General features: G+C 39.7%; 1 protein-coding gene across 1 annotated transcript; it reads right to left on the bottom strand.

Annotated features, from left to right (window-relative positions):
* Positions 1–476: 476 nt before the first annotated feature.
* Positions 477–23,806, bottom strand: LOC102236656 (caspase recruitment domain-containing protein 10-like). The gene is made up of 24 exons (XM_023349289.1): positions 23,383–23,806; positions 17,090–17,329; positions 15,611–15,748; positions 14,640–14,826; positions 14,381–14,519; positions 12,256–12,468; positions 12,040–12,159; positions 10,752–10,877; positions 8,742–8,918; positions 8,557–8,646; positions 7,604–7,640; positions 7,462–7,499; positions 7,302–7,390; positions 7,166–7,212; positions 6,469–6,589; positions 5,790–5,973; positions 5,567–5,690; positions 4,466–4,706; positions 4,271–4,340; positions 3,502–3,604; positions 3,267–3,425; positions 1,495–1,607; positions 1,255–1,370; positions 477–1,175 (listed from the first exon to the last, which is right to left on the bottom strand). The coding sequence occupies exons 1-24, from the start codon at positions 23,387–23,389 to the stop codon at positions 968–970; spliced, it is 3,087 nt and encodes a 1,028-aa protein (XP_023205057.1). The 5' UTR covers positions 23,390–23,806; the 3' UTR covers positions 477–967.
* Between the last annotated feature and the right edge of the window lie 1,565 nt (positions 23,807–25,371).

Below are 25,371 nucleotides of genomic sequence, written 5' to 3'. Positions count from 1 at the left end.
CATCTTTTGAAGTAACTACCATCAGTTATAATAATCATAACTCTTATGATTACTATTTAATTGTATAATTACATTTATATATTATTCATATATATAAATACATTATTTTGTAATTGATATTAATAGTATTTTACTTAGGGGTCAGTGATCACATTTTAAATGAGCTTATACAGAGATGCTACTACTACTGTATAGAACTTCATATTTGTTTGCGTAACTGAGCCACTGAACGGATTATTTATAATCAAAGCGCCCTCTGGTGGATTGTGTTTAAGTTACTATACTTAAAAGATTAACAATACTATTAAATAATATAAAGTAATAAGGATTTAAACCACACATCTTGGAATAGAGGGATTATTTAACACACAAAAGTCCTGCCTTTTATTTTTATATTAAAATCTAGTGTTATTTTAAGCTAACAGTAAACAGAGATATTGAAATGTGCAATAAAAATCCAGATTTTTTTTCTTCAAATGTATATTTATTTTTGTGAAAAAAAGTCACCAGAATAATAAAAAAAGATTACAATAAACATTGGGTTAAGCACACACATTTCACTTAAAGATGCCAACATCAGTACGTTTTCTTTGTCGTTAAAACATAGCAGAATTCACAGTAGTTGGAGAAACACGTGCTCGCTTGTTTTACTGTACAGATCATACATTACATTTACAGCTTTAGAAAATGACGCCTTTAATTGTAATGAGGAGCCTGAACGGGTAGGCAAAATCACGTCATGTAGTATTTGCTACAGGTTGACTTGTATTCACAATTTATAACAGGGTATGTAAAATAGTTAATATTACTAGAAGCACAAGAGCCTAATAGTCTGCCTTCCTTGCACAAATACATTGCATCACAGTCACTGTAAAGATCCTGCTTTGGTTTGGCACCCGCTCCCATAACAACAGGACGATCAAGTTTGTGCGTGTCATTAAATACAGTGTGCGCACACGTCCACCTTCTACTGCAGCCTGTCAAGTTCCACCCATGCTACCGCCCTCTGCTGCCTGTGGACGGCGTTGCGTAGGGCCTCCAGCAGCTCCTCGGTGCTGCTCCAGGTGCTCGGCTCCACGGTGCAGTAAAGCAGCGGCAGCGTTTCCAGCTGCAGCTCCTCGGCCTGGCACACTTCCTCCATGATGCTGTCCTCGCCGCACCTCGGGAAAAACTTCCTGTTCGCGTCACGAGAAGACATTTCGGTTAGAATCGTTACTCCCGGCTTCGTTCCGCCGGCACCGGTAAAAACCCTACCTTAGCTTCTTGTGCTTTTTGTTTTTGGGGCGAATGTGGATGACAATGGGGTAAATCCCCTGCCTCAGCAGAGCCTCGACGCTGGGCAGCCCCAGCTCTAGCAGACAATGCCTGCCCTGATGGAGATAAAGGGAAAGAATGGGAGAACGTGTGACAGCGTGCATTCAGCAGCGTTTTGGCCGCTGCTTTGTGTGCGGCGCGCGACAAAAGAGCGGCAAGTTGTTTTTTGTTTTGTTTTACCTGACTGATCACATCCTGTATTGATTCCAGCCGTATTCCCAGAGCCTGCTCTGGGCTGCAGGAATCCAGCAGAAATATCCTTTTGTCCTTTTGTTCCGACGCTTGAATGGGCTCTGAAAATGGGAAACAGAATGAGGTGCATCATCGAAACGTACCGCCTGTTTTTTTGATTTTTTTTTGTATAGAGCATCATGTAAACGGAAAGAGAGAAAAACTTCCATGTGATTCAATAGAGTTGGATGTGATATATCAACACAAAGCAGTGCGGATTTGTGAAGTGGAGGGAAAATCGTACACAGTTTTCAAAGGAAAGTGTGGCATACATTTGTATTCAGCCTCATTTACTCTGATTCCCCTGAATGAAATCCAGAACAGCCAACTCTGGTTGTTCATCAGAGAGCATTGTTGATCCATGCATTGCATAGGAGGCATGGTGCTACACACATAAAACAAACACTCCACCTACCAACCTCTGTTTGTGACACAAGAGAAAGCTACGAGAATATAAAGTGAGTGCAGGGGAACACACTAATAAATTATTTATTCAATCAAATATCTTGAAACTAAGGGACTTTGTTCATTTGAAAATGCTTAGTAAAGAGATTAAGGCAACATTTTTAAACTGATACTCTAACACACTCTCCACCAAATTCGACTTGAGTTTGAGTTATTTGGAGTTACTTTGGTAAGACGTGCAGAAGTGGTAGTGATGGCTCCACAAAGTGTTGACTCAGCAGTACGAGTTCAAATGCACACCGAATGTTTCTTAGTGAGACAAATGTGGAAAAAACCTTAATAATTTCAATTCCACCTCACAATTATTGTCTAATTGACGCACTTTGACGTGTTGATCAAGGCTTATGAGTGGGGCTGCGACTAACAATTGTTTTAGGAATCGATTGATCGCACAACAAAATGGCACATTCTCCAGATTTTTCACGTAATCACTTAAGCTTATTGTATACAGCTTTAAAAACACAGAAAAATGCAAATAAACAAGTAATTAGCTTCCTTTTTAAAAGAAAAAAACATTTAAAAAATACACTTGAGGGCGTGCCGTGGTGGCGTAGCGGTTAGCACGACCCGTATTTGGAGGCCTTGAGTCCTCGACGTGACCGTCGCGGGTTCGACTCCTGGACCCGACGATATTTGCCGCATGTCTTCCCCCCTCTCCTTCCCCGTTTCCTGTCAGCCTACTTTCATATAAGGGACACTAGAGCCCACAAAAAGACCCCCTGGAGGGGTAAAAAAAAAAAAAAATACTTGATCATTTGTAGCAAAGGTAAAAAAATATTTCCAACATCAACATGTTAAAAGTTCAGCCCTTTCTCCTTAACTTGAGATCAATGAAGTGTAGAGCCTATCTGTTCATTATTTTTTGAATAAAAGAATTAATAGTTGGGAAGTCCAAGGTGCTTAATAGGAAATTTTTTTCTTATAGAATTTGAACCAAATGTCAATTAGGGGATTTAGGATCAAACCTATTTACAGACAAGTTTTTTTTTTATATATATAACTTAAATACATAAAGTTATTTTTGGTAAAGATACCAAAAATGTATACATATTTGGTATTTTTGGCTAAATTACTCCTCTGAGTATTTTGTTCTTTCACCAAATGGCATCTTTCTGTCTCTTTTTGCTCCACTTAACGATTAATCGATTACTAAAATAGCTGATGAGTAATCAATAATCGATTCATTAATATCATTGATTGTTTCAGCCTTTATTATGACCAGTTTAAGGTATTGTACATTTCTACATCACCCTCACCAGGTGGGCAGGTGTTGAAGTTCAAACCGGACTCCGCCGGCTGCAGCAGCCTCTCGATCAGCCTGCGGGACAGGAGGGAGGGCGAGAAGATGACCGGCCGCTTAGTCTGGACCTTCACCGGCTTCACCAGACTGTACGGGATCAGGTGGTCCTCATGACCTGCAGAGGGGGACACCGATATGAACAATACGCTGTGGACGGAGAGAAGGACAAAGCTCTGGGAACAGCAGCTTACGTTTGCTGAGAGTGTAAAAAATTTGCTTCGAGGAATCAGAACCCCGAGAGTTGGGATCCACCGCCTTGACCAGTCGGACTCGGTCAGATGTTTTCTTTACAAACTACAGAAATGTAGTTAAAACAAAGGGAAATGTTATGGATTTAGAGGTTCAACAATAATTTGGTTACCACCGTTATGAAACTCGGGGTGTTTTCACACCTGATAGTCCGGTACACTCGGTTCGATTGGTTGCAACATTTGCTACATTTTCAGCTCTTGCGGTTTCACACTGCATTGTATCAAACCAACTAAACTCTTTGAAAAACTTGTTTCCCCCTCCATCACCTGTGGTGGCGCTGCACCAAGAACTATTAAAGGAAACGACACAAATATCTCAGAAGAAGACATGAGCACAATTTCCTCCTTCACAAAAATGGAGTAGCGTCAGATTTTAGTGGTTGTAGGATTTCTAGCGCATTTGTTTTACTTTGGATTTACCCAGAATGCCCTACTCTATAGCCCACTTTCTGTTTTTGAAGTTGTCTTCGGTCGGCTTGACATTCACACATTGAAGCGCACCAGAAATCACTTCAACTGAACCAAGACAAAGGTTTCAAGGCGGACCAGAGTTAGCTTTTTTTAGTCCGCATCAGAGCTCGACTGCGCATTCACATCTCCCCAAACGAACCAGACTTTTCAGAAAAACGAATCTGAATTCGAGTAAAGTGGACTAAACAGGACTGGTGTGAATGCACCCTAAGTTTCAATACATTAGGAACAGACCTACCATCTTCTTCCTGAAGTCCTTCTGCTGCACTGACATTTTTCGTAACCTTATGAGCAACAACTGTTGTGCCCTGGAAGAGAAAAGGTGTCTTACGTTTGAAAGTTATTGAAAACTATAAAGCATGACTGAAATCAGTTGACGTCTTTCCAAATGATTTCTAATAAAGCTGTTAAAACCCATTTGAATCTGGCCCACCTGTTGTAGTTGGGCATGGTTCCCGTCTGCAGGGGTACGGCCGTTTCCCGGTTCACCAGCGAGCAGCGCCACTGGTACCTCCCGTTGTGCCTCGTGTCTGTGACGTGTATGATGTCATCGCAGGACACGCCCAGAGAAGGCGGATCGCCATGAGGCTCCATGTTGAGATTGACCCGTGCATAGAAGGAGTCGGCGCCCGCAAAGGACGGCGAGGAAAGCTCTGAGCGGAGCTTGGAGTAGCCTGAGAACGGACGGCAGGAGAATGACTGGCGTACAGGAGGAAAATGAAGGATAAGACCTGAGAGAAGTTACTGCCCACCACCTTCTTGAAGTTGAACAAAATTGGATGATTGTGCTTCATTTGAGGAGCAAAACTTTTCATTTCAGTTCCCATCATTTTGTAGATATTAATAAATGTTTCTAGAGGTCATCACAGATCTACCACCCGCCAAGTCTTATCATATTTACGAAATATGATAAAATGGTTTCACAGTGCAGCAAAAAATTTAGTCTGCGCTGTTATAATTTTTAAGATTAAAAAAAAAGTTTCCAGAGGTCATCACAGATCAACCTGCACTTCCCTCCACTCCCATATTCACCTTCCCACAGTTTTACTGCGGCAAATGTTGCTGGGGGTTGTCCCATCAGACATCAAAAAAGACTTGTAGAAGCCCACACAGGGTCAGTGCGACCCCACCGGACTGCGGTCAGAGTAAAAAACTTGGGGGGTCTAAATAACCCTTTCTCTTAAGACTGCCGGAGGGTTAAGAAAACCAAATGAAATTGATATAAATTAAGTTTTGTAGCGCAGTTCATTGATTTTGTAAATGTAGACTGGCTGGTTGACCTTCAATGACCTCTGGTAACATTTATTAAAATTTTTTAAAATGATAGCGATACAAACAAAAAATTCTGGAGAGAAACGTAGCATAAACGTTAGTTTATAAACACTAGTTTTGTTTAATTTGAAGAAGGCAAGGTGTGGCTACTTCATTCAGGTACAGACCGGATCAGAACTTCTCTGAAGTCTGGAACATTTTCCCAGAACCTTCAGGTCTATTTTACTTCTCCTTTTGCATCAGGTAGAACCTGCAGACTCACCCTCCGGGTTGCTCTGGTGTTTGAGCGATGAGGGCTCGGCCCAACACTGCAAGGAAAAGTGGGCCACCTCAGCGGTGCACTGAGCCAGCTGCACACTTGCCCCGCCAAACAGAACCCGGTCCAGCTGAACACCATAAACACAAACGGCCGCACGGCGTTAAGGTCTCGTTTTCGTTTACAGCTTAACGACATAAAATGTGAAGTTGCAGCGGCAGACACGGACCTCCAGCAGCTCAAATCCCTCCTTCAGCCCGCACTGCTCGGCAGGAGAGCCGGCTTTCACGTGGCTCACGAAGATCCCGGTCCGATTCCCTCCAACTATGGTGATGTCGTTGGCAAGGCTGGCTCTTCCGAGCTTTGGTGAGGTGGAGGGGCTTGAAGGTGGAGAGCAGGGTGAAGATGGCTTCCTGAGAACAACAACAAAGTGAAACTAAGTACAAGTCCAGGATCCAACATGCAAAACACTGCTGGTGCAACTTCTGCCATTGTATCTGTATAAATAAAAGTTCTGTTAAGCCAGTCGCAATAAGCAGTTAATCAATTAATCAATTAATCGCATAATAAGGTAAAATGAGCCCAATCATTTCCATTCAGATATTTTTTGAAGGGCAATTTTGTTTCATTTTATTTATTGTTTCGGTTGTAAGTGGTTTTTATTTCCTTCTTTCATTTATTGTTTTTGGTTGTTTTGTTTTACTTTGGATATTTAGAATGTCTCCCAGTTCCAGTTTGGAGTTTTCTGTACAAAAACTGGAAGTTTATTAGTCTTTAAGACACTTTAAAATGGTCCCAAAACAACAATAGCATCATTCACCTGAATAATTTCTGGGAGAATTTATCGTACAGTAAGATTTTGTTATCGCGATTAAATTTTATGCCCTACTTTGTTAGGTCAGAGGTACCTGGGAACATTAGGGCTGGAGGGGTGAGAAGGAACTGGGGGCAGGTTGACCAAATCTGGGGGGAAGAGATGGGAGTGCAAAGAGGTCCAGGAATCCCACAGAGAAGGTTCAGTCTGTTCCCCTAAAACACAAGCAAACAAAAACAAGACGGCGTTTTATAACAAGCTTTATGTGAAAACTGTCACAGTTTGGTGCAAATTTGTGTGGAAACACACCTAGAATTAGAGCTGCAACAACTAACAATTATTTTAATAATCAAATATTCTGACAATTAATCGATTCATCAGATAAAATTTATCTGAATTTATTATACCACTTAAGTCTTTTTTAACACAATATTAGAAATACATTAATGATGCAAATAAACAAAGAGCTTAAATCCTTTTTTAAATGACCAAATTTTATTGCCTAAAATACAATAACAACATTCCTTTAGTAAATTTGAACCAGGCGAAGCTGAAACTTTGCCACTTGAAGAGTTTTGGGTGAAACATTTTAACAGACAAAAGGTGTTTTTCTTTTATCTTAAGCACAAACTGTATATATATTTTGTTCAGTTTTTTGTTTGGCTTAATTATTTCTCTTAACTAGTTTTGTTTTTTTGAGTCTTGCACGGCAGTTGGCAATTAATCGATTGCTAAATCAGTTGACGGTTACTTCAGTAATCGATTAATCTGATTAATCGTTCCAGCCCTACCTGGAATATTGTCGTTCTCGTCGCTGCCCCAAGACTCCACATCAAACCTTTGAGAAAAAGAGCAACAAAGTCAACAAAGTGAGCGGAGACAAAGTTAAAACGGGGCAAAAAATCGTCAGTCTGGCGATGAACTCACTCCGTGTTAAACCGCCTGTTGATGGAGTTCACACACGGAGGGAAGGGGAACGTGGACAGGCGGTTTATCTCCTTCTCGCTATCTTTAGACTGAAGAAACCAAAGTAAACGTTAAAACATGGATTCTATTTATTCACATAAAGAAAATTGTTGAAACTCACTGAAGACAGCAGATTCTCCTCCGAGTTGTAGACTGAACCTTTAAGTGATTAGAGAGAATGATCAAATTAACAACTGAATATCAGCCTCTTTATGTAAACAAAGGATTATCAATGCATTTTCCCCCCAGATCAAACTGTTTACCCTCAGAGTTCTCGAGGTTCTGGCCTCTAGGGGGCGTCTGTGACACACAAAACAAGAGACTTTGCATTACTTCGGGGCCACTGAGAGATGGTGGGACATGTACAAACACGCTCAGTTACATAACACCCAAAAACAACAAAACTTTGCTTTGCTCTTCAGAGGCTACATTCCTTGCATAACGTAATAACAGCAGAAAATAAATAAGAAACATGTCTGTGCAGAGGGGAAGAGGGGTTCATGGAAATCCCGTCTCACAATACGAGGAAAGGTTTACACTCTGTGTAAACAGTGACCAGAAAACACACACAACATGTATTAATCATAGTAGCACCAGATGCTATAATATAATGTGTTTATTATAATACACATGTATTATAATAAACAGTTCAGTCCAGAGAAAGTTCATAGAATAGAAACCAGCAGAGGATGATTGGTCAAATTTTAGCATTTTTTCTTGATCTAAACATCAATTTCTGCGTTACTTAGAAAATGTACTTTCACATTTAATGTAGTTTAGCTTAGCTTAGCTATTTCAAACTCATTTTCAAGCTCTTATTCTCATACTATAATATTGATTTAGACATCTAAATCAATATTCTCTTCTAAATATGTTTAAAAAGGAGGTAGGCAGAAGTATAAACTTATTTTCCCCTGCCCCCTTTCTTTTATTTGTCTAACTTTACATATTATTTTATTTAAAGTAAAAATAACATAAATAAACAATTTCTTTCACAAAAGAGATCTAAAACATCCAGCAGTTTTTATGAGAACTGATTCCTTTTGATCCAATTCCCTCCAAACGTCTCCATGCAACTTAAACTTATTCACACTTTCTCACATCTCGTAATATTATGACTCTAATCTCACAAGATTTCGACTTTATTCGTAGTGATGCCTCTTTTAGTTGCACAGTTTGCCTGAATCACAGCCATAACAGTGAGTCCAGCACTGACCTTCCTTAGAACGGGCTGCAGACTTAGATCCAGGTCCAGGGAGCAGCAGGGGCCGAAGCACTGGTCCTCGCTGCACAGGGACAAGTGGGACTGGGGACCAGAAACACAGAGGAACCGATGCGTAAACAAAGCTCTGTGGTTGAGTCAACCGGATGGAGCTGCGTGTGCGTCCAGCTCTGACTCACGCAGTTCAGACAGGGAGTCTGCTGCATCTGCTCCCGGCAGCGCTCTCGCTCCCTCTCCAGCTCTCTCTGCTGCTGCTCCAGGTTGACCTGCAGCTCTGCGATGCGTTTGCGCAGCCGGTTCTTATCCAGCAGGCAGTCGGTGTACTCCAGCTGCAGGCTGTCTCGGCTGCGCAGAGCCTGATCAAAACACACACACACAAACAAGAAAAAGATGCTAAAATGACAACAGGACTATGAATGCAAAACCCCGAAGACTGGAGGCTTTGTTGATCCTTGTTTTATCCCCCCCAAACTGTTCATAGGCATCATTTTATGGCTATTCTAGAACACAAAAACATAAACTAACCCTTTAACCTTTGATAATATTTAACAACCAGCAGGGAATATCTCATTTTAAATCTTACTTTCTGAATTTGCTCAATGGCGGCCATCTTACTGTGTTATAAAGACTATTTCATACAGGATTAAAGCTGAGCTGCAATGTCAACAGCCAGACTTTGAAGGGTTTTGCAAAGCATGCAGTGGTAGTTACTCAACTTCTTAACGTTTTTAGCTCACACGTCCCGTCCAGTTTCAGACTAAGCAATGATGTTTAGTATTTAGACTAACTCTTAATGTCCAACAATATTTGGACATTAAAAGACGTCCATAGCTTTTACCTTTCACCTCTGATGTTTAGACTGAAGGCCTGGGCCAGACTTTAGGAAGGGTTTACACACAGGCAGTAGGCCAGGGCCCCAGTTTTGTTTGGGAGGGGTTGTTACAGTTTTTTAAATTTTATTTTTCATTAAAATGTTTTTTTTTAATGAATATATGTTTTAAATATAGTGTACTTTACATAAGAATTATAGTCCCATACAAGGTGAGGTGCGGTAATATTTTAGGATTTAAAATAATCGATTATTTACGATTGTGAACAATACTCAGGAATTTGAAAATTATGAAGTTATAGTATTTTCTTATGGAAACAAAATATGTTGTTTCCAACCTGCCATCATCAGCTGGTATCATAAGTTCATATGTATAGCACTACCTATTAGTGTACAGTAATCTGAATTACGAACAAAATAATTTTTCCTTAGTGAAATGGGCACCAAAATGGTTTCCAGCCCAGGGCCCCACATCCCTCTAACTCCGGCCCTGCAGAAGATCATGATGTCTTTTCCACAGTTTTCTACAGCTGTCAAAATGTAAGGCTTTTGTGATGTAAAAAAATAACATGTTTCGCTGCTGCTGGTTGCTCAAAAGAACTAAGTCAAGATGTGTCGCATAGGTTTCCCATTGTTATGAAATGACCCAGGAGTTTGCAACACAGTTAAGCAAGCAACACAAAGGTCAGCCTTATAAATATTTAGGTTAGACCGACAAAGTCATAAAAAATGATAAGGACATCTATCAGTGGACTTTAACCGGTTGTAAGAAAACATGTGACATATAGATTCACAATGGAGCTGCTACGAAAGGGAATACGTTGATTTGAAAGACTGAGCGAAACCTTTTTAACTGAAAAACAAAAAGAAAAACAGTATTTTAAAAGTATTTTTGGTTTAGTTTCCAGATCAAATACCTTAGTGCACTTGAAATAAGTGAAAAGTAACTTACAGTAGTTTTTCAGCAAGATATATGAGTTTGTTTTAAGTTAATAATTCCTGAATATTGATGAAAAAAATATTTTTTTCTATTGGCAGATTATTTCACTTGTGAAAAGACATTTTCTGCCAATGAAATTAGTACTTTTTTCATCAATATTAAGGAATAATTAACTTAAAACAAACTCATAACTTGCTGAAAAGCTACTTATAAGTTAGGTTTGTCTTATTTCAAGTGTACTAAGACATTAGCTCTAGAAACTAGACCAAAAATACTTGGCAAGATTTTGTGTTTTTGCAGTGCGACTCAAACCAATCAGCCCTGTGGCTCCTTCCTCTTTAGTGAGGCACGGCAGTGGCAGTATCATGCTCTGGAACTGCTATAAACCATTTGTAAGGCCGTCCAGTCCCAGAGACTCACCTGGTCTCTCTCCTTCTCCAGTTCCATGGTTTGGTTGAAGTAGGACAGACTTCTCTTCTGCTCCGTCTCCCAGTCCAGCTGGAGCGTCCTCACCTTCAGCTGCAGCTGCTCGCACTGCGCCTCCAGCTGCAAACACAGTTCACCATTACCGCCTTTATTTAGAGGCAGAAGAATCATGTTTGAACTAGAGCTTTAAATAGTCCTGGAAGTAGTCAATATCAGAGCAAATATTTATAGATAGAGTGTGTATTCACTGCGCTTCAGCTTTAACACATTCCCTGTTAAATTCTCATGGCATGATGTCTTTTTTTCCTCTCATGAAAACAGTGGGAGCCTTTGCTAAAAATACCAGCTTAGTCACCAAGTGGAAGGCCGCCAAACATCAGCGGGTCAGTAGGTGACAAAGAGGTCACAGAATTAAATAGGCAGTATTGTGTGCTTTCCAGGCACATAGAGCCATTTTATAACACAATCAAATGACTTTATTACCTTCAGATGTTATAAAAATTGTAAATATATCAAATGTGACTTAGAAGAAGTTCGACTTTGTAATGTAACGTCTTGAAATTGGGCCTCTGTCTCTTTAAAAACTCTGGCTGGCTTTTTCTGAAACTTCACCTTCAGGAAATCATCATTACAACATTCCTCCATTAGCCTTTCAACAACGTCTTTGCCAGCATTTAATTGAGAAGTCGCTCCTATAATGAGCTCAGCAGCAGTGTGGTTCCATCAATTGTTTGCTAATTGCTGCTGGCTAGTCTGAAGGAGCTTAAGGAAATTTTACAACTCTGCCCATGTCAGTGCATCTATTCTGGAAAAAAAAAACAAAAACAGCCCGCTGCATTGAAACACACATCATGATCGTATAAAATTAATTTGTGCCCACACAAACAAACTAAATTCAGTCCGATCCAAGAAATTTGCACATGTAAACACAGCTGCTGTTTCAGCTTTCCAAGACGTTTTGGATAATTTAATCCATCTCACCATTCCTGGTCAAAGAGGACTGTGAGCCTGACAGAAGACCTCTGGACTGAATTAGAGCACAGACTGTAAATCCGTCCATCTTGTCCAACATCAGTGTCTGATCTCAGAGTTGGTCCTCTGGAAGAAGGGCTACAAATTCCCATGAAATTCCCTCGACTAAACTTTGTTGGTTTCATTATCATAGTTTTGAGATAAAAAAAAATTATGTAACCTGTTTTGGGACAACTTTGCAACAACCCAAAATAGGGAAAGAAACAAATGTAGAGTGTTTTTCTTTTCTTTTTTTTTCTTTTTTCTGGACCTTGGTCCGGTTCTCCTCGGCGGCCTGCAGCTCTCCCTGGAGTCTGGTGATGATCTCACAGAGCTCCTGTCTCTGCTCTGTAGCCTCCCTGCGGTCCTGCTTCAAGATATCCATCAGGGCCTGAGATAGGCAGAAATACTATTTATAGAAAGCAAAACAAACCCCGACAAGCATCAAGAGTTTTTGTTTTTTCTTTTTAAATAAACACAGGCTTACAATGACTCCAGTGGAGGGATCTGAGTTCCTTGTCTGAACTGCCTTTCTCTCTGCTTTCTGAGCATCAGTGAGGTGCGGCGGCTCCTCTTGTCGTTCTGGTGCGGAGCCATTGATCCCGTTGGAGAGGACGCCGTTTGTTGTGTTAATCTCTGGGCCGCCCGGGTTTTCTGTCCTTTTTTCTGCCTCGATCAGTCTGGACTTCAGCTCCTGCACCTGTAAACAGAAAGAATACAACTACACTCTAAAAATGCTAAATCCTACCAAATATTGTTTTGGTCTAGCTTCTAGTCCTAATATCTTAAAATATTGGAAATGAGACAAAACTAACTTACAAGTAACTTTTCAGCAAAATACAGGAATTATTGTTTTATATCAATAATTCCTTAATATTGATCAAAAAGCAATAGATATAAGACAAATAAGACATTTTTTTTATACAAGATCAAATGTTTTGTTCCACTGGTGTATTAATTCATGTATAACTAATTTGTTTTCATCAATATTGAGCAATTATAAGCTCCTATTTATTTCTGAAAAGTTACTTGTAAGTTAGTTTTGTATTATTACAAGTGCACTAGAAACTAAACCAAAAACACTCGGTAAGATTTTGCATTTTTGCAGCGTAAATGAAGTTATAAAAAGTTTATTAACTCTCTTTTTAGTGCAAAACTCTTGCTTCTGCTGTGGTATATTTTAATAGTAACAACCAAAATATACCGGCACCATAACTCTAGACAATTAGTGGTCGCGTGGTCTCAGATCAGAACACAAATCCCTCTGTTTTCGTCGAAGCGGGAACAAGAAACCGAGCGCAATGATTCTGTCGACAAGATCGGATCGGCTGAGTTGCGTGTCAACGCCGCGGTTGTTGATTTCACCCGAAAGTAAGAATGTTAATAACAACAATAACGCTCGTGTTCATGTGCGGCCTAGCGAATCATAACTCAGACTCGTGAGAGCGCACAGACAAAATGAAAAAAAAAAAAAATCGAGGAGTGAATAACATCTGCGGGTGCCCCCGGGCGCTCGGCTCAGATCTTTTGTTGCGCCAGCTGCGCTGATTGAACGCGGGTCGCCCCGAGCGTTCCAGGTGAAAATATACGTTTTCCGTGCTGTGAGCACATTAAACTTCAGGTTGAACCTGTTCACGTTTTCTGGTGCTGAAACATAGAAGCTCACGTGAATTTTAATGGGATCTTACATGACAGGCCGACAGAAAGCAGTGCATGATCGTGATTTTATTTTTCACTCTGACTCCCATAAATAAAATCAAGTCCAACCGTCAGCATAAACAACGCTGCATTGCTTAGAAACAATTAGTTCCCTCTATACATTTACAAATAAAAGTCAAATAATTATATATATTTGTAAATGAATTCCTTTGATAAAAATGATTAAAGCAGTACGTAACTGTATAGTTATTATTTAATTAGTCGCTTAACAACACATTTATTTATTTCATGATGAATATATTTATTTAATTTTGGCCCTAAATATAACTCAGGGGTCACATTGCTATGATTCTGAAAATCATTTCTCGACCCCCTCCACTTTGGGAACCAATATATCAGACAACTAACACACACCATAGTGGAACATGGCGGCAGCAGTATTATGCTGTGAAGACGGTTTTCTTCAGCAGGGACAGAAACATTAGTAACAGGAAAAGTTAAGAGACACACCGCAAAAACAATAAATCTTACCAAGTATTTTAGTTCAAATATCTTAGGATACTAGAAATAAGACAAAATTTACTTACAAGTAACTTTTCAGCAAGATATAGGAGCTTGTTTTTTAGTAAATAATTCCTTAATATTTAATTTCTAGATCCACCGGTGGGTTATTTCATTAATAACATGGAAAAAACTAAGATAAATCTACCAGTGGAATAGCAATCCTTCAAGAAAATCTTTTCGAAAAAGTATTTAGCGAGAGCAGAATTAAAATAGGCTACATGCTCTCTCTTTTTTTTTCACTGTACAATAATTAATGAGCTGCTTTATGCTGCATACAATTTCAATAAAGCTTGCAGTTTAACACACACACGTCAACAAGTTACTTGTGAGTTCAAGAGGTGAAACCGATGAACTGAGTATCGTTTTCTCTGCGGTCACGGCGGACCCACCTGCCTCAGCAGCTCCCTCTCTCTGCTGGAGGCCTTGCTCTGCTCCTCCAGGGCCCTGGAGTACTTCACTGCCTGCTCCAGGTGTCGCTCCTTCAGCTTACCCAGCTCCCGACTGGCTGACTCCCAGTCCTGACGCAGCCTAGACACAAGCGACTATTAACGGGTCCGGTTTTGAGAGAGACGCTCATTTGAAAAACAACAACAACAACAACAAAAAACCCCCCTGACACACTTCGTATCTGTCGAGCAGCAGACAGACCTTTCCAGCAGCAGCTTGTCGTGCCGCAGCTCCTGCGCCTTGTGCTCGGCTCGGCTGCGCTCCTCCTCCGCCATGCGACATCGCTGCGACAGGCGGCGCTCGCACATGCGGCTGTTTCGGAGCTGCTCCCTCAGTTTGCGGACCTCCAGCAGCAGGAACTGAGTCAAACCCTCTGGACCTTCCTCATCTGTCAACATGTTGCTGAATCAGTACAGCTGTATTACGGATGTCCAACACACAAGCACGTTATTTACATTATTTTTAAATTTTTTTGGGGGGGAAAAGTGAATCAAACGTCGAACATTTATAATTCCTGCAGTGCATTTTCTATTCTACAGCTCATTATTATTATTGGAATATTATCATTGTTATTTTTCATCTTGTTTTTAACGCAATATGAACTTCTTTTGTGTGAATCTTTATACCTGATGTTGATGTTACACCTGAAGTTCCCCTTTGCAGGACAATAAAAATCTTTCCTACTTTAAAACTGAAGATGAATTTAAAACAACATATTTTTCTGCTATGTTGATTCTTAAATATGCTCCTCTTTTCCAGGAGTATAAATTTACAGTCTGATACAAACATATTGGAGAAAGTATCATTCCAGTAAACAGGTTTTCCTAGTAGTATCTTGACACTCATTTCTAAACTGGAGCTGGACTATTGGTGCAGCCTGACTGGCCAAAAATGATGAGATCTCTGCTTTTAAAGGTCCCCAAAACAAAAGAAGAGATAATCAGGTTTGAAACCGTTTTTTTTGGTGGTTTATTTGATCTTTTTCTGACGTAATGCTGAAAACATTCTTTTCGAGCTCAAGTTGTTAATCTTTATCTACTACTAATAGCTTCAGCGTTGAGGTCAAAAACCGGGGTAATAACAGCCCTCCGTATCAACCAGAGCATCCATCACTCATCCGCAGTAAGAAAGTAGTTTTATGCTTTGCAGATGTAAAGTGAACAGCTTCTTGCCGAGTATGAGGGAGCATCGGTGTGTCGGCGGTTTTCCTGTCAGCTGGGTGTACTGCTCCGGGTGGTAAAACTCCAGCGACTCCATGAAGGCCTGGAGGCCCCTCTGGCCCTGAACGCGCAGGATGTCCAGCAATCGACCTGAGGGAGAAAGAAAGATCAGAACAAAATCCCTCTGCAGAGACAAAAATCAAAACTGACTGAACAAAGTTTTCAGTTCTGTCTGTCAGTTCTGACGGTTAAGTTCTGTCAGGTTTCACTGCTGTGTAATCAGGATCTCTGATGTGTGTCAGCCTCCCTGTAGGTATTCAGGATGAACATGATGAACGACTGACATGAACTGACTCACTTACACAAACCTCAGCACTTAGGTCAGTTTTAAAATATATTTTATCTGTATATTAGTATTCTCCACCTCTGTTTCTCAACACACAGCATGTCAGTTTATCTAACTGCAGTATTAGCATCTTCCTTGTACACTGAAAGTGACAAAATCTTACCAGTTATTTCTGTCTAGTTTCTGCTGCAAACATCTTGAAATAAGAAAGCTAAAGTAATTTTTCAACAAGATATAGGAGTTTATTTTAAGTCAGTAATTTCTTAAGATTGATTTAAAAAAAAAAAAAAGTACTCGTTTCACTGGCGGATTATTTCCATTTATAGCAAGATGTGTTACAAATTAAATAATCTGACAGGAACTATTACTTTTTTTATCAGTATTAAATGGACAGTGTTATATGTGTCCAGGCACATAGTGCCTTTTTATAGCACAATCAAGTTAGTATGTTACCTCAGTTGTTAAAAAACTGCAACATATATATAAAATATGACTTAATAGAAGTTGGACTTCCTGATTTAATGCCTTGAAATTGGGCCTCTGTCTCTTTAAAAACTCCTATTTCTGAAACTCCGCCTTCAGGAAGTCGTCACAACATGGCTCCTCTATTAACCCTTTAATGTTTTTAGCAGCGTTGCACTGAGAAGTAGCTCCTATAATGAGCTCAGCTGATGCGCACTCCCACCAGGTGTTTGCTAATTGCTGCTGGCTAGTCTGAAGGAGCTGAGTGGTGGAGGGCTGCTCTGTGAGGAGGAAGCTTGGACACTGCAGCTCCGAGGAGGCGGAGCTAGATCCAACCAGGCGTTTTGGACAGCTGAATGGTTGCCGTGGGAGATTAAAGGATTTCTCCTTTAAAAATAAACTTTTTTTATGCAAAAAAGTTTATTTTGCATAATTTACGGTATTATTTACTTAAAACAAGCTCCTATATCTTGCTGAAAAGTTACTTGTAAATTAGTTTTGTCTTATTTCAAGTGTAATAAGATTTTTGCACTAGGAGCCAGACAAATTTATTTGGTGAGATTTTGTGTTTTTACAGTGTAATCCTGTGTTTTCTCTTCAGCAGCTCCCTAAAAGAATCACATGATGCCTCCGACCGGCGCCGACCCATGATCGGACGGACAGCCGCCCCCCTCCGCCCTCACCGGCCTTGCTGATGCGCAGCGGATACTGCGTGGAGTTGAGCACCTCGTCCTCGTCCTCCTCGTCGATGACCTTGCACTGCCGCAGGTACGGCGTGAGCTTGGCCGGGTTGAGGATGCGCGTGAGCTTGTGGCGCACTCCCTCCACGCGCTCCCACAGCTCCTCGCAGCTCTCCTCCGACCACTGAGGGGTGGGCCGGGCCTCCTCCGGGGCGCCCTCGCCCTCCGGCCAGTCGGTGTCGCCTGGATGGGACCAGAAAAGAGACGGTATAAGGAGTGAGTTATCATGATGCTGATTAGCATCAGCTCTCTGAAGCGCATTCCTGCCACTTTGCGACACGTCTCTCTTTCTGTGCTTGCCTGGAGTTTCAGACGCAGCCCATGTCCACCGCCAGACTAAATACATTCCCCAAAAAGGAAGTTTGTTTTTGTCTGCTCGCCTTTATCTCTATGTCGGCCTCCATGAAATTGGGTCACTGCTGCAAGTTCATGTATTTCTAACACAGATCAACCATCTAAAGTTAAAGCATGTTCCAAAGTGGAGAGACGATGGATAAAAATCTCTCTTTTTTTGTCTTGATTGTGAAAGTGTGTTTAATTCTGATAAGGTGTGTATCTCTATAAATCTCTTCCAAAAAAAAAGTCACAGTGAAATTTAAGCTGCATTAGGAAGAAGCTGAATTATTCAGACTATATGGGAAGGCAGTTCTGGGGAGACGTTTCCATTAAACTACTTTTGTGCTTTTAAAGGATTTCTTTCCCAAGCCAAGATGAAATAAGACGTAAGTGATTTACTCCATCCTGGCAAAATGACACAGAGAGGCTCATGTATACCGTACTCATACAGCCCCATTAATATTTGGTTTGTTTGTTTCTGCATTGGAGGGGAAATTATGTGACTTTTGTCGCCATCCAACAAACTTCTGGCAAATTTCTGACTTGATATTTGACTAAAACTGGAAGAGTCGTTTTGAACTGGTTGGCTTCCCGGCACAGATCCTGCTTTCAGGCATAGTCCATAAATTTCCAATAGGGATAACATCAAGGAAATGATCTGCTTAAGCTATACTAAAGTCCTTTGAATGTGAGTGTAATGTGAACTCTTGCTATGCGATGAAAGGAAATTGGTTGGTGTATTCAGAAACCACAGGCAAGACAGTTTAACTTGAACAACCTGCAGCTTCCAACAAGGACAAACAAAAAATACAGAGGGATTTGTTTTGGTCAGATGAAGTAAACATTTAGATATTAGTTCACAAGTACATTAAATAAGCTTAAAGGAATCAAGGTGATTCTTTCAAACTTAAAAACACTATTAACTGTGAAACAGTTAGTAGCTATCACGCTCACTCCAGCATGACTGGTGGCAGAATCATGCTGTGGGTTTGATTTCCTGCCAGTCCTATTGGTGGATTGTACAAAGTGAGGGGAATAATGCAAAAGGATCAAAATCTCTGAACAGTAGATGGTGGAAATGAAATAATATAAAATACATAAAACTACTTTTTAAATAGATAAAGCAGACAAACGTTGTAATATCGTTGATCTTAACTCTATTGAAAATTATTCAATGTAAATGTGTTAAATGTCTGTTTAAGAAAATAAACAAATTTCAATAAATTTGATCGTTTCCAATAGAAAGAGGGATCCGAAATCCAACCAAGATTATTCCAGCTCTCTCCTGCTGGCTACAAAACGCATGTTTTCAAAGCAACAATAAAGTTTCCCCATATATGAATGTAGAATAAACATATGATGAATGTAGAATTTTGAAGCAGTTTGAAAATGTCAGGTTTGGCAAATGTCAAAGGTGGACAACGGCGCAGACAGGAGCTGGGAGCATGGGTTGTGTTTAAAGTAATTCAAGAAACTGAAAACCTACAATAATGAACAAACACATGAAGAGTCAGGACAAAGGAGCAAAGAGTTAATGTAAGACTCTAGCAGGGAATGAGGGTCTTAAATACTGAGGAGCTTGATTACTGCACAGAGAACATGTGGCTGATTAGAAACCGGATGCAGCTGAGAGGGGAGACCAGGCAGGCAGGCTGAGGGAAAGAGATGTTACTAGAGACAAGCTAGAGGGGAAATAAACATCAATCTAATAAATATAATAGGAAAAGCAGGAATAACTAAAGCATAAGGAATAAATAAACCAGAATAAACAGAGAACAACTCATGAGATCTATGCTAAGCATACATAAAAATACAGACATAGAAAAATCTCAAAACAACCCAAACATCCCCAGGAAAAAAAAACCACATAATAAATCCAAGTGATGTATCTAATGACTGAAGTTAAGAGGTATTTTATCAACACAACCTTTAGAAACAACAACTCATACGCATCATTAAAAGCCTCGTATTATTGTGCCGGTAATGTCTGTGTCTGTCAGCCTGTGACCGGAACCATTGGTGGTTGTTTTATAGTGACAAAAGGTCCAGTGGGGTGTGCTCATAAATGGTAGGGAGTATCGCATGTAGGTCATTATCTCGGAGCACAGGAATGCGAACAATTGCGTGACTCATCTCACACACCTAAAAACACTCCAGCCGACCAGCGGCCAGAGCTTTCTCTGTCCGTTCGCTTCGAGCGAGCGACAAGAGAAAGTTTCAGCGACCGCTTCAAGATGGAGTCTGACGTAGTAAATGTGTCGTTGTTTTCGGTTTCCTCCTCGTTTTCCAGAAAAATCCAAACAAACCACAAACCCATTGACCCCGCTTTGACCCAGAGGCCAAATCACATCCCCCTCTTTTTTTGATGGTTTGCTATGACAACTGAGATCAACATTGTGGGGGCAAATAAGTTGTGATTGAGGCTATTTACCCATTACATCTTTGTTGTTGCCAAGTGTGTTACCGATTCACTCTGTGACTAAGTCCCAGGAAGGCTCATCAGAACCAGCAGGCAGGTCGGGGCGCGTTTCAGGATGCTCAGGAATCTCTGTTATTAACCCGGAAACGGCCCAAAGAGACTCAGTGCTCATCTGATCAACTCTGAAAACAAGGCAGCAAATTGTAGCAAATTGTTGTCTTGCAATTTGTAACAATATCTGTAAATTAATAACAGTTTTGCAACTCAGAACAGGTAGGAGCTGGTTAATAATCAGCAAAGAAAGGAGGACTAGAACAAGATACTTTCATTTCTAAAAAGTAAGCATAGAAAAAAAAGTACTCTCTATTAATAACTTTCACTCTTATTTTTGTTTTTGTTACGTCTATGAAACTTTCACCACTGTTTGTGAATTGGTGGAAAATCACACAACCTAAAGTGAAGTAAAAATAATTTCTTCATTGCTTTCCACTTTCCTTTTTGAAACATTTACATGTTACAAGCCACATTAACTTATAATTTTATAAAAATGATTTTTCAATAAAAATCAGGTAAAGGTTTGACCTTAAGAGAATGCTGATGACCTTTTAAAAGGCTCTGACGTTGTTTTTGCAGAGTTGTTTTAAGGTTACCAGGACTGGATTTGGGAACCCGCTTCTAGTTAATCCTATTACCAACCAGTCGCCATAGCAACACTGGCATCCAATTTAAGTTGTTTACCCAGGTGTGTATTGGGCCTTTATTGTCAACTAGTGAGTTGATTTTTGGAGAAAGTCTTTATGGTCAGATGAATCCAATCAGTCACTTCAAACTAGATAAACCAATAACACTAAAAATTAAGGATTTTAGATTCTAATGAGAATAATAAATTACTTTTGGTTTGACGTAAACTGATAAATCTTGTTTAGATTGATCCAAAAAGAGATATGGGACAAAATGCAACCTGAGCGGGAAAAAAATGACAAAAATTGAAGCATTAATGAATAACTAAACATAATTATCAACGACTTTCTACACATTGTCATTTTGTTCTCAGTAATGTTTTCCATTTCATGCCAATGTATTTAACCCTTGCACATGAGTTTATTTGATTTTGGGGGGGAAATATTTTTATGAATTGTAGAGAAAATATCAAATTCCATGTACGTTAACATCTTTGTAATCGACTAAAACACTTTTATTACTCTGCATTTATTACCCGGCTCTTGGCCCGTTGACTCCAACCCCGGATTGAACAAAACCAGCTCTTAGTGGCCTCCTGCTGCTAAGATGTTGTTTATTGAGTCACATAAATACATTTCTGTAGATTAGAGAACCATGTTAACCTAAACAAGTCAGGTCTGAACATGTCTGGAGTAGTAAAATGACCTCCTACAACTAGCAAACTTGTCAGGTTGCTTAAATCTTATCAGATGTACTATTTAAAATTTGAATTTTAAATAGCCTAAAAAAGGAAGGTCTTGATACGTTTTATTTTGAGAGCTACCGTATATGAAGTGCAAGAATTCAAGAACTCTTGGTTATGAGGTTAGATATGTTCACAAGTAGTCGTTATTTCAGACTATAATGTCTGTAACAAAGATTTTTCAGTAAAGTTTTTTTTATAACATTCATAAAATGTGTTAAAAGCTAATAATGCACTCTGAGACATTTAAATATGTATTTATAAAATAGAAAGGTCTGAACACTGGTTCATGTCAAGCTTTTGAACAAATCAAACGTTACTCTTGAGTGTTGACAGTATTGAGAAACCGAGTTTTAAATCTAAAGCAAGTATTAATTGGGAAATGTAAACATCCTCAAGGCTCAATACAAATTACAACATAACAAAAAAGGCTCAGTGTGGCAACTCAAAAAGCAATGTTGAATTTCTTAATGAACATAATCTTCACTTTAACAGTGGGGATGTTTTTTTATAAGCAGGAAGTGTTGTTGGTCTGTAATGATGCTGCTAGCTTAACAGCAACAGAACGTGATGCGAGTGAGACGTGGTATTTTTTGTTTCCAATGGTCGTTCAGAGAAACCTGAGATTGTGACGCTACATCTAACACGATGTTAAATGTTATAAATCATTTAGAGCTGGAACTGCCTTAATGTCAAAGGATAATAAATCAAACATACCCTCTCACAGTAAATTAAGCTCACTGGTGTCAGAGCTGCTGTCTGTAGCAACTTGAGTCAAACTTAAAGTCTAAGTCAAGTCTAAAGAATTCCTTTTGTGACTAAAAGCCAAATCTTTAACCTAAGTCACCATCTCTGACATGCTGCCAGCTTAATCCACTTCTATCTTGAGCTGATTTTGTGATTCTGCAACACTACAGCTAAAACCCACAATTATTTACACTCTTGGCATATTAAGGTTTAAATTAGTCTTTGAATCTGACCGCCATGTTGTTGTTGTTTTTGCCTGATTGAAAGTAATGCTTACATTTTGCAGTGACCCAGCAGAATCCTGGCTTGACTTTCATAGAGTCTGGACATAAAAGATTAGGGTGATGGTAAGTAGGTCTTCCAATCCCCAACAGTGAAAAATCATCACAAATACCCAGAGTTGGGTTGCAACTAGCTACATTTACCCGAGTAACTTTTTTGAAAAGAATGTACTTCTAGAAGTGGTTGTACTTTACTTGAGTAATATTATTATGAAGTATCACTACTCTTACTTAAGTAAAATTTCCAGAGTCTCTGCCCACTATGGGTAACTTCACTGAGTGTACAACAAACAAATTTTTACCAAAATAAAAAAAAAATGCACCAGACACAGACCTACAGCTTATGTAGAAGTGAGATCTCTTGTTTGTACAATAGCTTTGTTATTCTAATGTTATTTTCTACCTGCTGAGTCCTTTATTTAAAAAAACAAAAGAATTGAAATTCTGCCTCAATTTGCTATTATGTAATTATGCTAATTTGTGCTTGATGTTATTTATTTGAGTAATTTATTTCATTTTAGTGTTTTAGATGAAAGAACTGCACATACAGTATATGTTTCATCATCTGATGACATCACCAGTTACTCAGCCTTTTTTTTTTTTTACAAACTTACATTTTTACTCTTACCTGACTCATTTGACTACTTTGTATTTTCACTTGAGTAAAAATATATTGACGTATTTCTTAATTCAGTGCAATTTCTGGGTGCTCTACCCAACTGGAAAGTCATTCTGAAAAGGGTTTCAAAAGGCATAAATAATTCTCAATACGCCATTAAAAAAATTAGTCACATATAAATGAGATAATTAATAATAAAAAATTGACACGCATATTTCTGGGTTCTTAGTTATGTTTTTTTTACTACTAACCATTTTTACAGGTCAGCGGGGATCTCCCGATAACCGCCTTATCGGTTATTGTTCCAGTTCGAAGCGCATAAGGATTTACCAAAACAAAGCCGGGTGTTATTTCCTCGTTACGCACTGAGCACAGATAGAGCGAGAAACTACTCCAAAAAACGTTTCTTACCGCTCATCTCTTCTTCCTGCGGGGATCACACCGGGTTGAAGGCAGAGTAATCAGCTCCACATCCCTCTTTCAGCTCCAAATACCGAGTTTCGAGTAAAAACCGGGGAGTGACAGCGGTGGGTGGGTGGGCGCCTCCTGAGACTGGGGAGCTCCGGAGCGCACAGGCGGGTTTTTCTTTACACACACACACACACACACGGCTCTGCGCTCCTGCTCAGTGTCTCTCCCTGCTAAAGTCAACAACCCTGAGGTGGGGGAAGTGGATCAATGCGCCATCACTTAACAGCTGCCACAATTCCCGCGGTCAGAACTTTTGCACGGATTCGGCTCAATGGATTGGAAGTGGTCGTGTATTCTGCGTAAGCCAGCACCAGATGGCGCTTTGGACTTACGCATGGCCCCTATAGAAAGCACGAGATCTGTGTTATTAGAACGATTGTCCAATGTTACGATACGCTTCCTGGAGTGCAGATCCGCTCTCAGCCCCTTTACGCTTCAGGGTTCAACTTAGTTTCGTCATGAAACCAAGCCTCTTACAAAAAAGAAGGAAAGAAAAGAAAAAGACTCACTACGGCTGTTGGCTGATTCAGCTGGTGGAGTTTTCCCCAGGAACATGCAGTGTAACACATAGCAACAGAATTTGACTTAAGCAGCTAATTTCAACCTAAAAGTTGAATATTTAAACCATTCTGTTGTGTCTCTGGATATGGTTCAGTGAACCTCTCACGTTTGTTGAAGTTTGTCTCTTCCAGGTTTTCTTCAAGGACTGAAATATTTCCCATGAAACTCAGTAGTTTTCCTCTCCGTGAAGAAAAACATCTCCACAGCATGATGCTGCCCCTGCCATGCGTTCAATGACATGTGCAGAAGTGGTACTTTTTGTCATTTTGAGTCATTTTGCATGATGGTCCAAACATTTTCATTTTTGTCTGAAGAACTGTGGTCATCTTTGTTCACTATACTAGTAATAATAATAATCAGTTTTATTTATAATTCCCTTTATATCTCAAATTAAGGCATATGAAACATTAAAGAACTAATGTTCTTTAATCTTTGTGACAAATAAGGTAAGGGGGTGTAAACATTTTTGCTGGCATTTTAACCACTTTTTTGTTAAACAGTGAATTTTTGCGCATTATTCCTACGGTAGAATAGTACAGTGCACCTCTGCTCTGAAGATGTACTTACTTTTTCCACAAGCACGACATCTTTCTTTGATGGGTAAGGAAACTATTACCCATGACATCACAGAACCTCACTTTTAAAAATAACTCTTTAATGTCTGCAAGCGCTCTCTTTTCACCACAGACTCATTGGCATCACTTAATTTAGAAATGGAAATGAAAATTAAAGGGCTGTTCCGTTTTTAATTTCCTCATCATTTGGTATTCTAAGTTTTTTTTTTCTCCACTTGAACTGGAAAATGTGATTTCAGTGTAATTCAGTTTTTTTTTTATATAAGCTACAAAAATGACAGCAGTTAGTTCTTCTCTGCAAAGTAAAACAATATAGAGTATGGAATAACCTGGGGAACCGGTAGAAACCAACAGGCTCAAACAAAAACAGATTCACACTGAACACTGGACGGCGTTCGGCTGAGAAAACAGCACCAAACGTGACAAGTTGTGTTGTGAAACTGCAAACTGTAAATATGTGGTAACATGGCTTTGTGTGGGCTGCAGCTGTTAGCACTGTTAGCATGTTGTCCATGGTTGTTCATTACTGTGTGTGTCTGTGTTGCCCTCTGAGACGAACAGGCAACCTGCCCAGGCAACAAAAGGCAATTTGAGTTGTTTTAAACGGCTCAACAGTTAAAACAGACAGTGTAGCTGTTAGCTTCCACTGGTAATATGACAAATTTAAATAACAATGAGTTGTGATACGACGTCTTTCTACTACAAGCAGCTAAAGTTACTAATGATAACTTCATAAAACATCACCTCAAAAAATCCAAACCAACAAGAAATCAGTCATTTGAAACTATAGAAA

Source organism: Xiphophorus maculatus, chromosome 16 (genome assembly GCF_002775205.1).
Source record: "Xiphophorus maculatus strain JP 163 A chromosome 16, X_maculatus-5.0-male, whole genome shotgun sequence".
NCBI lineage: Eukaryota > Metazoa > Chordata > Actinopteri > Cyprinodontiformes > Poeciliidae > Xiphophorus > Xiphophorus maculatus.
Note: the sequence above shows the minus strand (reverse complement) of the source record. Positions and strands in the feature narration are given on the sequence as shown.

Excerpts from the sequence above, each read along its gene's own strand:
- LOC102236656 (XM_023349289.1), bottom strand. Across the intron at positions 5,691-5,789 it reads AGGGATTTGAGCTGCTGGAG|CTGGACCGGGTTCTGTTTGG; the intron begins GTCCGTGTCTGC and ends TATGGTGTTCAG. Across the intron at positions 1,371-1,494 it reads TACAGGATGTGATCAGTCAG|GGCAGGCATTGTCTGCTAGA; the intron begins GTAAAACAAAAC and ends TATCTCCATCAG.